General features: G+C 39.6%; 1 protein-coding gene across 1 annotated transcript; it reads left to right on the top strand.

Annotated features, from left to right (window-relative positions):
• Window positions 1-7,624: 7,624 nt before the first annotated feature.
• On the top strand, window positions 7,625-10,176 carry tmem158 (transmembrane protein 158). Its single transcript, XM_084385955.1, has one exon. It carries the CDS (start codon window positions 8,497-8,499, stop codon window positions 9,157-9,159), a length of 663 nt encoding a protein of 220 aa, XP_084242081.1. The 5' UTR covers window positions 7,625-8,496; the 3' UTR covers window positions 9,160-10,176.
• The last annotated feature ends 7,897 nt before the right edge of the window (window positions 10,177-18,073 follow it).

Below are 18,073 nucleotides of genomic sequence, written 5' to 3' on the forward strand. Positions count from 1 at the left end.
TGAACTGATTCAATTTAGTCTTTTATTCACATATAAACAGCGAACACAAACCGAGAACAAACCTCTTGCTGAAGCTCAAACGTGCTGCGTGACATGGGAATAAACCTCTCAGTTCATATGGATTAGTTTTACGATCCATTTATGAACTTTTTGAAGCATCGAAGTGGTAGTTGCGTAGCTGTCATTGGAGGGACAGAAATCCTTTATAATAGCTATATCACGCAGCTCTCTGGAATACTTCATTATGAATGGTCATTGTCTTTGCTTAACAATCACAGATTTTAGAAACAACGAAAGCTTATTGCAGTGGAAAAGTCAGCAGTTAAAGGTCCCATTGCATGAAAATTTCACTTTATGAGGTTTTTTAACCTTAATATGAGTTTCCCTAGCCTGCCTATGGTCCCCCAGTGGCTAGACGTTTTGATGGATGTAAACCAAGCCCTGGGTATTTTTGAGAAAATGAAAGCTCAGACGGGCGAATCTAGAAATCTTCCCTTTATGTCGTCATAAGGGGAAAGGTCACCTCCCCTTTCTCTTATTTGCCCGCAAAGAGAATTTGGCCGCCCATGAGAAAATGAGCTGGGCGAGCGCGATATTTCTTTTTCCTCGAGAGACATCATGGCTTGCAAATGAGCGAAGCACAGCAGTTGCTCAGTGTTTGGATGTACAAATGAACAACAGTATTTTTTTAGTTCCTTCATCCGAGCCTCTGAAGAACCAGTGGGTTATGTGAATGTCTGATGTGTAATTGCTCAAGTTCAGACAGACAATCTTTCTCTCAAAGTCGTTTAATACTGTTTATGCATCAGTAAATCAAGCCAGTGACTAAACGATCAACTTCACGTCGTTTCTCTTAGTAGGATGAAAATAATCTTACTTAAACTGTGATTAATATACAGAAAGCGATCAAAGAACAATCCCTTTCCAATCGCCCAAGCTGTCAATCACACAGTGCGAGATTATCTAGACACTTGCCAAAACTCGTTATGAAATCAATGATGCTGTTACACTGCACAACGAAGCTCTTACTGTACTTACCTCATGTTTGCATTGGTGAAAGCATTAATGAGAGTGCAGAAACTGCGTTGCAATGATAAGATCTTCATTCACGCAATCAACAGGCTGTCATCTGCTCAATGCTCATCACTGCAACCTTTTATGTGATGGGAATAGATCTAAATACTTAAACTTCTCACGATTCGTTAATCCCGATAGCTGTAATAGTAAAAACGTATAATAGCTGTAATAGTAAAAGTTTTCGAGAGAGTTCCACGTGTAATGCTAGATATTTCATATGCAAGCATGCCAGCCAATCACAGCAGTGGGCAGCCAATCACAGCAGTGGGCGTTTACACTGAAGTCTCACAGCAGACACGCCCCTTCAAACAGAGCGTTCAAATCAGAGGCTAAAATCAGGCTAGGAAAAATGCCTTTTATTTCTAAATTATAACAACTTTTGATCTAAAAAAAAACATACTAACATTATAAGGGCACCCCAGGAAACATTCTAAAATAATAAAATAATCAATGCAATGGGACCTTTAAGGTTACATATTATATCTAATCCAAGCCCTAAGATTTTTAAAAGCATCATCCAACACAAAATATGTAAGAAGAATTGCGAAAACATGCCCTGTGCAGCGCAACCGCCCAACAGGAGCTTGATGTGTAATCAGTGTTTTTGATGTTTTCCATCACTGTTCCTGTGGATTATCATGCTGACAGCTCCGTCACTCCCCTGTGTGCATCAGTCTCATCTCTCTGCTCTTTCCCCTTCCTGCTTCTCATTCATTAATATTACTAATTAGCGTCCGCATCATTTGGGATTCTCAAGGGAATTGGTCCTGCGCTGCATACTCCCTGTCTCAACCTCAGAGCCTAGCCATTTTATTCAGTCAACACCAGCCATTAAAGGTCAGGAATGTAATTTATTCAGTGTTAAGATCATTTCTCATAGCCCTTATTAAAGGGCTGGTTGATTATGATTTCACTTTTTTATCTTTAGTTAGAGTGTAATGTTGCTGTTTGAGCATAAACAACATCTGCAAAGTTACAATGCTCAAAGTTCAAAGCAAAGGGAGATATTTGCTTTTAAATAAATAATTTTTTAAAGGGTAACTAAACCCCTGTTTAGAGCCTGACTCCACCCACTGGAAATTTTTGAAAAATGGGCAGACCCCAGCGGAGATAGAGGGGACGAACCGAGGGCGGGGCTGAGCGGGGGGCGTGCACATGAGACCCGCAGTGACGGATTAATTGACAGCTGCTGTCAGACTCTAAAATGGAGAGTGACTCACAGGGTCGCAAGATGACGTAAAGTACATGCATCTGATGAGTTTTATCGAGTTGATGTCAATGTTGATGTCTCTATAGGCATATTCATATTTTGCCGCTATGAGAAAAAATCCAGCAAAATGCGCCGGCGCGTTTGTCGACCCCAGAGGACTAACTTTTGCCTAACCATAAATTGTGATTATATATATATATATGATCACTCACATCAAGACACCGCTGCGGTGGTGGAGTCCATGCAGGAGGAGCAGTGTTTGGCACTGCAGTGTTTGAGCTGTGTGGAGAAGCCCATTTCCACCTCTATTGCGTTGGAGAAGCAATCCCGCGTAAAATGCAGGTTGCACACTTGAGCTCTAGGCGGGAACTCACGGTCTTCCAGGCCAAGGGCAACCACTGGCGCCTAATTTCCAAGTCTGCTGGAAAGCTATGCAGTCCAGCAGTGCTGTTGCAACCAGCAACACTACACCTACATACCCTCCTGTACTAAATACAGATAAATCTATGCTAACTTGAAGCTATCCTAACTGATGCAGTACAATGCGTGGTAGCTCGTACCAAGGGCGTGGTGAGCTGGAACCTGCTTACGTCACGCAGTACCGCTTACGTCCAATAGGAAAATTAAACTGCAGTAGCCACTGTTCAACCTGAAGAGGGCAGCACTCAGACGTTTTTACACCATATATTGTAGAATTAAAACACTTTATACCCAAATGTCAAAAAAAGTTACTCGAATCAATGAACAGCACTAATAAAGCCCCATTCTTACAGATCATTAACTAAAAAAAGTTGGTTTAGGGTTTAGTTACCCTTTAAGGAATACAATAAATGGCTGGTAGTGACTACACTACATTCCTCCTGGGTTAGTGACATCACCAACCCTAGAATTTACATAAAACATAGAATAAATACATAGAATTTACATAGTTACCCCAGAACACGATTTATAGATTATCAAGACAGAATATGCCAATCAATGACTAGAAGATACACTACACTTACTACACATAAGCTACATAACTTCATCAACAAACCATTCAGAAATGTTGTCACTTCTTCTTGAGTCTCTCCATCATTGTCTGAATCTGGTTTGAACATAAAAGGCTAAAAGTTTTTGAAATTTTCAGTGCATGTACAGAGTGCAAGCTGTCGAAGCTCCACCCCCTGTGCTGGGAGCAGCAGCTCATTTGCATTTAAAGGGACAGACACAAAACGGTGCGTTTTTGCTCACCCTCAAAAAGGGACAACTTTAACATGCTATATAAAAATATCTATTTTGAGCTAAAACTTCACACACACACTCTGGCGACATCAAAGACTTTAGTTTTGGCCTGATTTTGTTCTAAATGAGACATGGTGATGGAAAAAAATATGAGGTAGGAGGGGGAGAAAATGCATTCGAGGTCACTCGCAAAACTTTTTGCCTTCCCGAAATTTTTTGTTTGTTTGAGCCAATGCAAAGTTTCTTGAAGGAACGCAAAAATAATTTTTAATTTCGTCTTCTATTTTTCCATCACCATGTCCCTTTAGGGGCTCCATATAAATGGCGTCACACCAGTTTGTTCTTTGATTTCTCTTAAAGTTTGTTGGGGCCTTAACACTAATAACCCTTTATGTTAATTTCTTTATTTCAGTGCTTTGAGATCTGTGTCACAGCAGACTCTACACGATCACAGAGGTTTTCTGGTGTCTGTGTTTTGACGGGACAGTGGAACAATCTGTCTTAAGTGGCGTGAAGGAAATGCAAGACCTGGAATCAATGAAACATCTAGAGCCTAATCTAAACAGGAACTTGAGACTTGAGAAAAACAAGACAATGCCAATACCTAATTACAGTGTAAATGTGTGTTTTCTTCTTCTTTTTTTTTTTCAGAAAATGGGGTTCTTCAAAAAGCCAATAGGAAACTCAGATTCTCTCTCTTTCCTGATTTTAAAAAGAAATATTCTGAATCTTTCATACATTCTGCCTTGACAAAGGAGGCTTTTATCTTGGTCCCATTAGCATTTTTGGCACCGGAGCAATTTACATTTTTATAGCATAATTAATGAACAAGAAAGTCATTTACATTTTCCTCTGTTCACTGTCACATTGTGTGGAGCATATTTTTTATTTCAGCGGCCAGTATTTGGGAATTTGGACGGTGTGAAGGAAAGGGATCGGCAAGGTGAGAGGATGAATAACCCGTTCTGCTTTAAAATCATGGAGCATGGAGGGCAGACAGGAGTTCATCTTTCAGCTGGCTCTCATTCACATCAGCTGGCTCTCGCATCAAACGCTCAAGCACTAATTGAGACATTTAAACGTCCCGAAACAAAACTACTCATACATGTTTCATATAAAAGCATTTAGCCTTTATATTTGTGACCCTGGACCACAAAACCAGTCACATGGGTCCATTTTTTAAAATTGAGATAAAAAAGATTTATACATCATATGAAAGCAGAATAAATGAGCTTTCCATTAATGTATGGTTTGTTAGGGTGCAAAAAAAAAAATCAAAACATTGAGAAAATCTCCTTTAAAGTTGTTCATTTATGTTCGCGATTGTGCTGGATTCACTCACAAACATAAATGTTTTATATATTTACGGTGGGAAATTTACAAAATATCTTCATGGAACATGATGTTTACTTAATATCCTAATCATTTTTGGCATAAAAGAAAAATCTATAATTTTGACCACAAATATACCCGTGCGACTTATGACTGCTTTTGTGATCCAGGGTCACATTTGTCATCTTGCAGAGACAAGACGTTGTAAAATTCTTATTAATGCAACAATATCATTCAAATATTCTTTACTTCAGTATCTGATGATAAGCATATTGTAAAGAAGTTCATTGTAAAGTGAATGAATCAGTGCTGAACTTTACATGACTCATTTTTATGCATCACGTGACAGGTCTATAAATATCTGAATATTTGGTGAGATGTTCCCTCAGGATGCAGGTGAGTCTGTCTGAAGCAGGTGTCGCATGTGAGACGAGTGTTAATTCATCAAATAGAAACATTCATTCAAAGGTTTATGTTGGTTAAACTTTACCCAATCTCAACATGTTTTTCAGCAGTCTTATTAAAGGGATACTTCACCTCTGGAAAGATGAATGTGTATTTAAAATGGGTCATTTATGTAGAAGAAATGTGAAATTATTTTTGAATTTGGAGCTTTCTAGACTGAGAAAAGCCAGAAAATGTATTTTTGGCTCATGTGGATGAAAGACAACAACTCCCAGAATGCACTTGCTTCGCTGCTCTACAAGGCCACTCCCAAGCCACGCCTACCAGTAAGAGCGTGAAGTTAAACAACAAGGCTAGGCTACTAGTGAGTCTCCGTGACGAGTCTGCCCGGGATTTCGAGGTCGCCCAAAATGTCCGGGATTCGGCTTTTGCGTTCTACAGTCGCCATTCATCATGTTTACTGTGGCGAGCAGGACGAGGCTGAGGGCCGTGAGAGAACGATCAGAGGCCGGTGGCGTGATTACTGATGAGCGACACCTGTGAGACGCACCGGTCTCGTATCTCTCACGGAGGAGCGGGAATTTTCTTAGCAATGTTAAAAAGCACATCAACCAATCACTTGTTTAGCGTTCATGTAAACTTTACATTCAGATTCACCAATCGGAATGAACTCAGTTAGATTGAAACAAAGGTGTGCATGTAAACAATGAATGGCGACCGCAGAAAGCAAAAGCTGAATCCCGGACATTCTGGACGATCTCGACAGCCGGACATGTCCGGGAAAAAGAGGATGTTAACCGCTACTACTCAGCTTTCTCCACAGAACAAGAGCCTGCTAGCTTAGCTTCCAGAAAAAGACGGCTGACACTGTGTGTACATTCTGTGAGTGAGATCCCACCCCCTATGGGCGGGTTGAAAACATGCGGGACAGCCCCCACTACTGGCTGTAGTCTTTAGCCTCTGGACAAAAAATCCTGACGATTGAAATCCAAAATGACACATTTTTGCGTCATTGGAGGATTTTTTCCAGACAAAAAATACATAAATCTCTCGTCTCAGGGGGACATGAGGGTGGAAAGCACGGTAATTCGAAAATACTACAGGTTTTCTACTGATACAAAGCTTAATGCTAAATCCTGAAGTATCCCTTTAAAATTAATTTTGATATTTTTGTATTGTAAAAGACAAAAACAATAAGGCTGAAACCCTTGAACAAACTTAGTCTAATATTTTATTATTTGTATTGATTTAAAAAAAAAAAAAAAAAAAAAAAAGAATAACTATTAATGAACTTCTGTTTGAAATGATGGTATAACTAACAGACCATTTTGTTCTCATGAAAACCATAAAACAGGAAATGATAGAGGACCCAGTAGACATGCAAACCAATAATGATTACACCAAATTACATTTTTAAAGTCATTTAATCAAAACATGAAAATATTATCAAACATTTAAAAAAAAAAAAAAGTGTTTTGCTATCTTGAACACTTTTTGTCACTGACCGAAATATAAGGGAAATTGGAGCCGGTCACCATACTTTTTTACTCCATTTAATATATTTTATCAGCAGCACATATATTCAAGTCTATTTAACACAACAAAAAGCTATTGAACATTTCTGCCAGTTCAGTTACAGGTCATAACACATGCTGACCTTTGGTGACCCCTCTTTGTGTCACACTATATGGAACAAATGTCAGACAATTCACCGTTGAAAAATCACTATTTTCAGCAACAATTAAACAATAAACCAAATACGTAATAAAAATGTAAAGGATACCATTGTGTTTGCAAAGAAATATTTAAAAATATAAATTTAAAACATGTGGCAATTTGCGACACAGTTCAGCCTATTTTATAGTTGTAGAAGGTATTTAAGTGTGCTTTTATTGTGTTCAATAAAAACTGATCACTCAAACCGATATTACAAACATAAGTTGATAAAAGAGAAGTTGGTTGAAAAACGAATCAGTTGGTGTTGGAAACCAACATGCAAAATTTTAGACTCAAGACCTTGTAGTTACTGAGATGTTCCATCATTGATGGTTCCATTAAGAACTTTTAACATCTAGTAACTTTCAATTCCATAACAGGTTCTTTATAAAATGTTCTTCTCTCTAAGAAAAAAATGGTTCTTTTAAGAAAGATTCTTTGGGGAACCAAAATCCATGGCATCTCTGTAAAAAGCCCCCCTTTGGTTTTGTTCGGTCATATATCATTTTTAATTTTTAGAATTTTCTTAGTATATTGGAACGGTACAAAACTTGGTAAAGGTGTTGGCACTTGCTGTGTACACACACACACACACGATTCGAAAAGGTTAAATGATCCTGAAAATAGTCACACTTTTACTGTTCGCGGTCAAAAATGAGCGCATTGGAAATGAATAGGAGACGAACTTCATCTAGTGGAAATGTTGGGTACTGCGCACAAACAAAATGTTACTGAAAGCAAATTTTTTGAGATATCAACCTCAAATTTGGAACACAACCTGTTTAGATTCATGGTTTTGATTTTCTCACATGAGCTTTACAGTAAAACTAACTAAATAAAAAATATATATTTATATAAAAATTGAAAATTGCATTTTCGTGCATTTTTCATAACAATAAATGTAACATTTTCTAACTTTTTTTTTTAAGTTCCCCTTTTTAATCTTTTTTTCACTTCAGAAATAATCTGCCAAGAGTTGTATTTAAAAAGAGACCAAACTTCAGTCTGCTCCAAAGCATTCAAGATTTATGACAGTTTAAGTTGGAAATGGTCCATGCTCAAAAAAAAAAAAAAAAAAAGGATTTTAAAATCCCCTAGAAATACAAAATATTAAATAAAATAAAATAAACATTATCGAACTAAAATAAAGTACAATCATTTCATTGAAATGTGTCATTTTTGACCGACACACAAACAGTACCAGAGGGTTAAAGAGTGTCAATCTTCAGTGCGTGAAATGATCTTTCTGAGCCCACGTGATCGCCTACTGTCATCTGAAGTGTACAAGTTGGCTCTGCTGTGATATGAAGCCTCCTACCCCTGTAGACGAGCTGAAGCAAGCAGTGAGGTGAAGGAGCAGAACTCCCTGTCACTGACGCGCAACCGTGCGCTCGGTCACTGCGCTCTCCGAGCGCGCACAGGACACACGCGTAACTGATGGAGCACACACATGACGGACTGCCTGGCAACTACCACGGAATAAAGAGCGAGTGCGAGACCACCATGCGCCTGGAGGAACCGCGCGGTCTGCCATGCTGAGCATCTCCATCACTCTCCTGCTGGCTCTGAGCGCTCCCGGCCGCTGCGCACACAGCTGGAGCGACGAGGACCTGCTTCTGCCGCCCGTCAACTCCTCCGGGAGGTTCATGGCCAGTCTGGAAGTGGATGTGGGCTACTCGAAGAGATCCGTGGAGGAGCCCGAAGCCTCCTCGACGTGCAACGTGAGCGTGGAGAGACTCCCCACCAAACTCGTGGCGCGCTGGGACAGCAACTTCGGCTTCCAGTGCGACGTGCTCATGTACACCACCAACAACCACGGCAAGGCGTTCTTCTCCGCCGCCTTCAACCGCGCGATCTCGCCGGTGTACATCGAGCACCTGGGCGTCACGGGCGGCCAGCAGGAGTTCCGGCTCTGCGTCGGATGCGGGCTGTCCCGGTACCGGAGATTCAGACGGGGCAGGTCCGAGGGTCCGCAGACGGGCGACTCCGTGCATTTCTGCTGCGTGGATTTCGCTTTGGACGAGCTGAAGGGGGATCGAAGCTGGAGGCTCAACCGCAAACCCATCGAATCCACTCTGGTGGCTTGTTTCATGACTTTAGTCATCATTATATGGAGCGTCGCTGCCCTCATATGGCCAGTTCCCATTATCGCGGGATTCCTGCCCAATGGAATGGAGCAGAGAAGGCCGAGGTAATAGAATAGAAATTAGCGCCTTAATCCACTATAAAGGAGTTCCTAAATTAGTTGACTTGCCAAACATCTTATGCTTGTAGTGGCAAAACATACATTTGCTTAAACTCTCGTGTTTGAAATGGCTAACATCTCCTGACCTGGATGGACTGAGATATTTTACTACTATTTGCTTTTATAAATTGATTGTAATAGAAATGCATTATATGTGATATTCAGATGTCATTTCAAATGTTTGTAATGTTTTTATCTTAAGATTCCTGACAAGTGTTTATAGCGTTGGAATTAAAATATGGAGTGTGTCTCAGGAAAAAAATCAACCCACAAAGCTCTTTACAATGTGTGTAAATGCATTTTGCGACTGTAGTTAGTTGGTAAATTACTACAAAAACACAGATACACTTAAAAATAGAGGTTCTTTATTGGCATTGATGGTCCCATGAAGAACCTTTAACATCCATGGAACTAGTAGAAAAAGCTTCTATAGATTATTATAATGTTCTTCACACTGAGAAAAACTGTTTGTTGTTTTTTTAAGAACTGTTCGCTGAGAGTTTCTTCTGAGGAACCCCGTTTTTCTTTTGTCATTGCGAAAAGAAGGGGGGGAAAAACTCTTTTGGAACCTTTATTTTTAAGAGTGTTGCACTTTCAACAGTTTGAGGACAGATTTCTTGTGTTTGTATTTGTTTATGTAAATAATAATAAAGCGTAAGTGACATTAATGTTGAAAGCTCAACTTTAGCTTGAGCAATGAGGTGACAGGCAATCCGTTTGTAAACAATGAAGTGAACAAATTTGTATAAGGTTTATACTTTGTAGATCTGTCATAACTGTTATTTGTAGTATCAATAAATTCATAAAATATTCCTTTGAGGAGGTTTTGTAGCAGGTCTCCGTAGAGGAAGATTCACTCAGTTCTTTCATTATTCACAGCAAGGATACAAAATCTACAACAAAAAGTACAAATATAGCTAAAAGTCTCCAAGCACCAATACTAGGCTATATGGGAGATTGACACACGTCTTTACAAATATTATGTGTTTTTATTGCAAAGTCACATTGTAAGAGTGCTCAGAAATTATGGTATTCCTAAAGAGACAACTGACTTAAAACAAACAAAAAAAGCCATTCAAACTGATGGATAAAGATTAGACCTAAGGATTTATTATTCTCTTGTGGTCAACATTAATATCCTATTAAAGCTCCTCACCTGTCAGTCACATTGGAATAAACATATCCCCTCTGCATTATAGAAAATGATCTGTTATGAGCATCAGAAATGAATGAAACACATGAAGTTTGCTTCATGTAATTAGTCATTATGGGGCCACCAACAAATATATCGACCTGAATCTCCGCAAGTAAATGAACCAGAATTATTTTCAGAAAACTAGAATGACAGACACATTTTTATTGTTTAAAAATAAATTGTATTGTTTTATTGAAATTTAAAACTAAATTGTTTATAAAACCTTTAAGACCTTTGAAGCTATCATGTACTAATGCAGAGTTATTAATAAAAAGGTACATTTATTATAGCTATAGGCTATTCTCACCAAATTTGCTACACAGTATTGCCATGGTAAGGTTGAGGGACGATACTGATATGAAATGTTATGAAGGGGAATATACAGTATATAATATATGATATTATGAATGAAATGTACAGTTCCTGTATCAGTATCTTTATAAAAAGAATAGCCTTAAATAATGCAATTCGGTGATATGTCATAAGCTTTCAACTAGTTCATTGTAGACATGCAAATGGTTGCCCATATCTGAGGTTATCACTTAATATTGATAATAAATATGCAGTTTCTCGATCTATTCACACAGGCACTCCAGGCTACTTTCTCACACACCCTATAATGAACGCACTACACGTGTCCTTCATTTTAGTTTGAACTAATCCGAGTGTGTCTTATATTTAATACAAATAAATAATTCAAAGTTTATAATTAAACTGTCTTGCGTTAGGTATTGTGAAGTGAAACTTACCCCACAGCATCCAGTCAGCACGAGAAGAAATGTGAATGTCTGCTGGTGGCCATGTTTGAGTGATATTGATGTTAGCATTTGCCCCAAAGAACAGGCTAACTGATTTTCAACAAGGGCTGTGTTTAAAGGCATGTTCACACCAAGAACTATATCTATAAAGATAGAAATAAATATAAAGACAACAACTTTGTTTCATTAATCCACATCAATGCCCGTTTACGTTCTTGCACGCTGTTGTTTTGTTGTCTGCCACTTTAAATGCTCGAGCTCGTTAAAGCAGGAAGGATTAAGATTGGCTGTCAATTTTTTTATCATTCATCAGCTGGAAAAAATCGTTCTGAAAGCAATTCCAAAAATATCGTTCATGTGTCATTATTGTTATAGTTGTGGTGTGGACTGCTATTCTTGTACATTTAGAACATTTTTATAACTACATCTTAAAGGTATAGTGGAGGATTTTCCCGAATTTTAGAAAATAACTGCCCTCTCCACTTTTTGAAAAAATGCTTATGAGCAACACTTTACCTGCTCCCGAGAGGGAACGCCTATGCATGAGCGAGCATGCACGAGCCTAGTTCTCCTCATGCAGGCTCTGTTTACAAGTTGCTGTTGGTGCGTGACTTGTGCCAGCCCAGGGCTAGCATCGCTAATCATAGCTTACATTAACTTTTACTAGCAGTGATTTTAAATGGATTTCTCCAAATAGCATGCCAAACTTTACCTGTCGAGTAGAAACTTCGCGACTGAGGCATCAGTGGGAAGCCCGACCTGTGCTTTTAGCGCACACCAGCATGTGAAATATTCTCCTAAAAACACTCTGGTCTTGTTTCTTTCTTCAGAGGCCTTTCTCTTCTTGTCATACAATTCAATTCGTAGACACTTTTTCTCTTGCAACCCTCAGACATTTTGAAAAAACCCGGTGAGAACGGGCGAGCTTCAATGAATGGCTGAAACCGTAGCTCACCACCAGTATATAAATGGCTCACCACACATATACACCTGAAAGTGCGCATGCGCAGAAAGCGAAAACTACCTAGGGACGAGCATGAACGACGGCCTTACATAAACATATCACCAGAATGATTGACAACTAGGAGTACCAATAGTCTTGATGATCCACCCGGAAAAAGAAAATCCTCCACTATACCTTTAATTGTTATCATCCTTGGTGTGAATTGGCTTTAAGTCCACTTTTATGTCCTTCTCTCACTAACTTCCCTCTGTCTCATTCACTTGTACATCATTGCTTATGTTACACGAGTGCCCACTTGGAACCCATGCAATGGGTTTAAAAGGAACACCCTTGTTCACTTGAAGTCTGCTGTTATATTTCAGTATAGCTCTTCTAAACTGCTTAATTGTCCTAACTTAACTTACAGCTGTAAACCACTTTTCTCTCCATCTTTGAATCATAGGTGTGTGGGTACATTAGGTGCAAGCACTGCAAGTTGCAGTTGTGAAGTAACAATCATGTTGTATTGTGGTCTATGGATCTGCGTATGAGTGTATGAGTAGACTCGCTCCCTCAGGTCATAATCGAGCGATTGAGGGTCTGTCCAAATAAACTTCCCTCGTCCACTTGACAAAGTTGAATGCACTTCAAAATGGCGGAGGAGATTCGCCCGAGGGGAAGTGCTTAGAGAAGTTTGTGAGTGTAGGCTATTTTTAAAGGCCCGTTCACACCAAGGATGATAACTATAACGATAAAAATAAAGATATAGTTCTAAAAAATCATTTTAAATACAGAAGAATAGCAAAGTCCACAACTAACCATAACGGCACAGAGAAACATTACACTTTTAAGAATTCAGACAAAACAGCAGTGCGCTCTAAGAATAAACATGATATAGTGCATTAGTGTGGACACTAATATAGTTATCGTTCTTGGTGTGAATGGGCCTTAAAGGGATACTTCACCTCTGGAAAGATGAATGTGTATTTAAAATGGGTCATTTATGTAGTAGAAATGTGAAATTATTTTTGAATTTGGAGCTTTCTAGACTGAGAAAAGCCAGAAAATGTATTTTTGGCTCATTTGGATGAAAGACAACAACTCCCAGAATGCACTTGCTTCGCTGCCCTAGGAGGCCACTCCCAAGCCACGCCTACCGGTAAGAGCGTGAAGTTAAACAACAAGACTAGGCTACTAGTGAGTCTCCGTGACGAGTCTGCCCGGGATTTCGAGATCGCCCAAAATGTCCGGGATTCGGCTTTTGCGTTCTACAGTCGCCGTTCATTATGTTTACTGTGGCGAGCAGGACGAGGCTGAGGGCCGTGGGAGAACGATGACAGGCCGGTGGCGTGATTACTGATGAGCGACGGAGGAGCGGGAATTTTCTTAGCAATGTTAAAAAGCACATCACCGATCACTTGTTTAGCGTTCATGTAAACTTTACATTCAGATTCACCAATTGGAATAAATTCAGTTAGATTGAAACAAAAGGTGTGCATGTAAACAATGAATGTCGACTGCAGAAAGCAAAAGCTGAATCCCGGACATTTTGGACGATCTCGACGGCCGGACATGTCCGGGAAAAAGAGTATGGTAACCGCTACTACTCAGAACAAGAGCCTGCTAGCTTAGCTTCCAAAAAAAGATGGCTGACACTATGTGTACATTCTGTGAGTGAGATCCCACCCTCTATGGGCGGGTTGAAAACATGCGGGACAGCCCCCACTACTGGCTGTAGTCTTTAGCCTCTGCAAAGAGTATAGAAGCCCAAGAGGCGAAACTCAATAGAACGCTCCATAGCAACAGTTGCCCCCATGACGTGACGGCGCGGCCGCCATTATGGACTGAAAACTGAAGGAAAACGCCGAAAAATAATGGGAGTCAATGGCACTGAAAAACTTGACATAACAAAAACTTAACATAACTTAATTTTTTCTGGCAGTCATATCTAAATATGAAAACAATTTAAAATACATTAATGAGGATGACCGACGTTAAATGACGTTAAATGACAGAAAATATTTGTCTATGTGTTGGTTATGCATGGCCTAATTACCCTTAGGAAAATAGTATTTTGGGACAAAATATTACTATAGAAGTACTATAAGACTACTATAGAAATACTATAGCGGCTCTAGGATATTATAGAGTTATTACAGAACATAACATACTTCTGTGATGTTCTGTAATACCTCTATAATATTTTAAAGCTGCTATGGTATTTATATAGTAGTCTTATCGTACTTCTGTAGTATGTCCCAAATTACTATAGTATTCCTATAAGATTACTATAATAATTTGTCCCAAAATACTATAAGATTCCTATAGTACTTTTTAGTAAGGGTATGTCCCCCACCGAATCGGCTTCATTAGCCTATACGGTTTGCAAATATACAATTATAAAATTACTGCAAAACTTGAATCTATCAATATTTATGTTCTATTATGCATTTTCCTTGTTATATGACTAACAGAAATTCATGAAATAATATAGGCTATAGGCAGACACACAGTAATTAGATATAAGTAATAAGATATGTATTCAATGTTGATTTTGAAATTAGTGAACATCACCATATATATGATTTGAAAAAATTATAAATTATAAATGAACATTTCTAAAGACAGTTAATATTTTACATAGAATATCACAAAAATATTAACAACTTGTTTTTTCAACATCTTCAGTGAAAGTGCACACAGTGAACGTTTCAATGGCAAGAAAAAAACAATCTATGAATGTCCTATTACAGGAGGAAAGGTACAAAAAAGATGTGCAATCTAGCAAGTGCACACATGAACTATAAACACCTACTAAAATGGATTTTGCCATTGACTGGCGCTAACGATTTCAGCAGCTTTCAGTCCATAATGGCGGACGCGCCTCCGCAGCGCCATCTACAGACTGTTACCCATAACACAACAGAGTTTCGCCTCTTGGGCTTCTATACTCTTTGGCCTCTGGACAAAAAATCCTCCGATGATGCAAAATGGCGATTTTTGCGTCATCTGAGGATTTTTTTCAGACAAAAAATACATAAATCTCTCGTCTCAGGGTGTGAGCGCAGCAAGCTGACTCACTAGCTTAGGACTTCAAAGTTCTTTTGTACTCAACACGAAACGTCAAATAAAAGTCTTGAATCCAGAGTTCTTCGTTTGACGGTTTAATTATGAATCTCAAAAACATAAAAAATTAAAACTTAGGATATTTACTTTTCTTACAAATTAAATGTACAGTTACGTGTAGGTCAAAAGACTGTGTTGCTCCAAAGTCCAGTGGCTTCTGACTGTTTCGCGGGTACTATTTCTTTCATACTAAATCTAACAGCCAATCAAATTACATTATACTAAATCACTGGTTAACTGTTTACATTCCAATTTCTACGTTTTATTTGCAACACAGGTTTTCTCAGGTTTTACAAAATAAACTAAAATATTTTTACTTCCATAGAAATGGCTTCAACATATCCCGGTCCCTAATTGACTAGGCCTTAACATATCAATTATCAACTTAAACTTAAACTGAAGTCATTTATACTCTTACATTCAACACTTTCTTTAATTCCTTTTAGCAAGAATCTTCTTTTCTTCATAGGCAAGTATTTAAGGTAAACGTTAACTGGAAAGTATTAACATACTTGACAACTAAATACTTTTCATAGACTATTCAAATGGTAATTTGTACTCTATTCAAGTCTTTCTCTTCTATCTTCAGTCTTCTCCCTGCAACAGACAAAGTTTAGTTATTGGTCTTTGAATGATACTGATCTTCGTCCGAACCTCAGCACTTCTGACAACGCCTTTGGAGTCAGGTATCACTCTTATGACTCTGCCTAACATCCAGGAGTTTCTTGGCAGAAACGAATCTGCGACGAGAACGACATCTCCAACCTTGAAACTTCTACTTAAGCCGAGCCATTTTTGCCGTTCTTGCAGAAGCGGTAAGTATTCGTGAGTCCACCTTCGCCAGAACAGATCCACCATATATTGTATTTGTCTCCAGCGTCGGCGGGCGTAGACATCATCCTTAGTAAACACACCAGGTGGAAAACTAGGCTGTGTTTTCAATGCAAGCAGATGATTGGGCGTCAGCGGCTCGAGGTCGTTTGGGTGATCTGTGTTCGTGGTTAAGGGTCTCCCATTGATGATGCTCTCAACTTCACATAGGAGAGTGTGTAGTCCTTCATCTTCTAAGAGCTGTTGCTTCACAACAGAGCTCAGCACTTTTCTCACGGTGCGAATTTGTCGCTCCCAGATACCGCCGTGGTGAGACGCAGCAGGCGGGTTGAAAATCCATTGCACACCCTTTTTCATCATTACTTCATTGATACGAGACTGATCCAGCTCTGCCAATGCCTCACGCAGCTCTCGTTCAGCGCCGACAAAGTTCGTGCCATTGTCAGAACGAATAATTGACACTTGACCTCTTCTGGCTTGAAAACGCCGTATGGCATTAATACATGAATCGGTGTCAAGAGAATGGGCTACTTCTATATGCACTGCCCTGACAGTTAAACATGTAAAGAGCACTCCATAACGCTTAACCTTTGCACGTCCTCTTCTGACCTCGAAAGGTCCAAAATAATCCACACCCGTGTTGGTGAAGGGTGGTTTGTCAGGGAGCAGACGGTCTTGTGGCAGATCCGCCATTTTCTGCTCTCCTACCTTTGCATGCAGTCTTCTGCAGAGGTTGCACTCTGAAATCACTTTTCTTGCTGCTGCATTGGCTCTTGGTATCCAATACCGTTGTCGCAATATGGCTAAGACATGGTTCCTACCTCCATGTCCACACTCTTGATGGATGTGGTGGAGAATGAGGTGAGCTATTCTGTGCTGTTTATGCAGAATGGCAGGATGCTTGGCCTCCTCAGGCATCGCCGATCTGTTCAAACGTCCTCCTACTCTCAACACATCATCTTGCAAATATGGATCCAGTTTGAAGATAGAACTGTTCTTTTTCACACGGGAACTTGCCGACTGCAAGGCTTGTATCTCCTCTGTGTAAGCTTGTTTCTGACTGTATTTAACCAGTTCAATTTCAGCTCTGGATAGATCTTCCACGGTGAGTTTTCTTTTTTCCAGGTTCTTCTTGCACATCACCATTTGCTGTTCAACTATAGATCTACATTTCTCTGGATCATTCTCATTTTGCTGTATGTTCTGCTCAAACTCTTTTCTTTTCTCGCTCAGGTGTCGTAACATCCTTCTCAAGAGCAAAATCCAGGCTGCCGCCTTTTTCAGCTTATGCCAACTGGAGTAATACTCAACGAGCTGGTTCAGTGGATCTGTGCACTCGTTTGAGTTTGTGCATGACACTGCAGCGGACGTCTTCACCTCAACATCATCTTCAGTCAGGTAAGGACACTGTTCAGGTTGTTCCGGCCATTCAACACCCTTTCGCAGGAAACTAGGCCCCTGAAACCAGCTCTTACTTTCTATGAAGCTCTGGATCTTCAAACCTCTTGAAGCCTGATCTGCTGGATTTTGTGAGGTATTGACATACTTCCACTGAGAAGATGTAGTCGCTTCTCTAATGAAAGAGACACGGTTTGCCACAAACGTCTTGAAACGAAGGGCATCGTTTTCGATGTACTTCAGTACTGTTGTACTATCCGTCCAGAAGACTGACTCCATCAGGGGAAGTTCAAGTTCTTCTTTCAACATCTGATCGATCTTGACTGCAACAGTCGCTGCTGTCAACTCCATTCTCGGGATCGTAATCTGTTTGAGTGGAGTGACTCTGGACTTTCCCATCAAGAATGATACATGTTTCTCACCCCGGTCATTTGTCAACAAGAGATACGACACAACGCCATACCCATCTTGACTAGCGTCTGAGAAATTGTGGATTTGAGCAGTGTTTGTGGGCCCAAATGCAGAGGGTTTGAAACATCTGTTCAGACTGAGTTCTGAAAGCTTGTCTAAGTCTGTCAGCCACTTCATCCATGTCCGGCATGATTTTTCTTCT

This window comes from Rutilus rutilus (genome assembly GCF_951802725.1).
Source record: "Rutilus rutilus genome assembly, chromosome: 17".
NCBI lineage: Eukaryota > Metazoa > Chordata > Actinopteri > Cypriniformes > Leuciscidae > Rutilus > Rutilus rutilus.

Excerpts from the sequence above, each read along its gene's own strand:
- tmem158 (XM_084385955.1), top strand. The coding sequence starts at position 8,497 with ATGCTGAGCATCTCCATCACTCTCCTGCTGGCTCTGAGCGCTCCCGGC.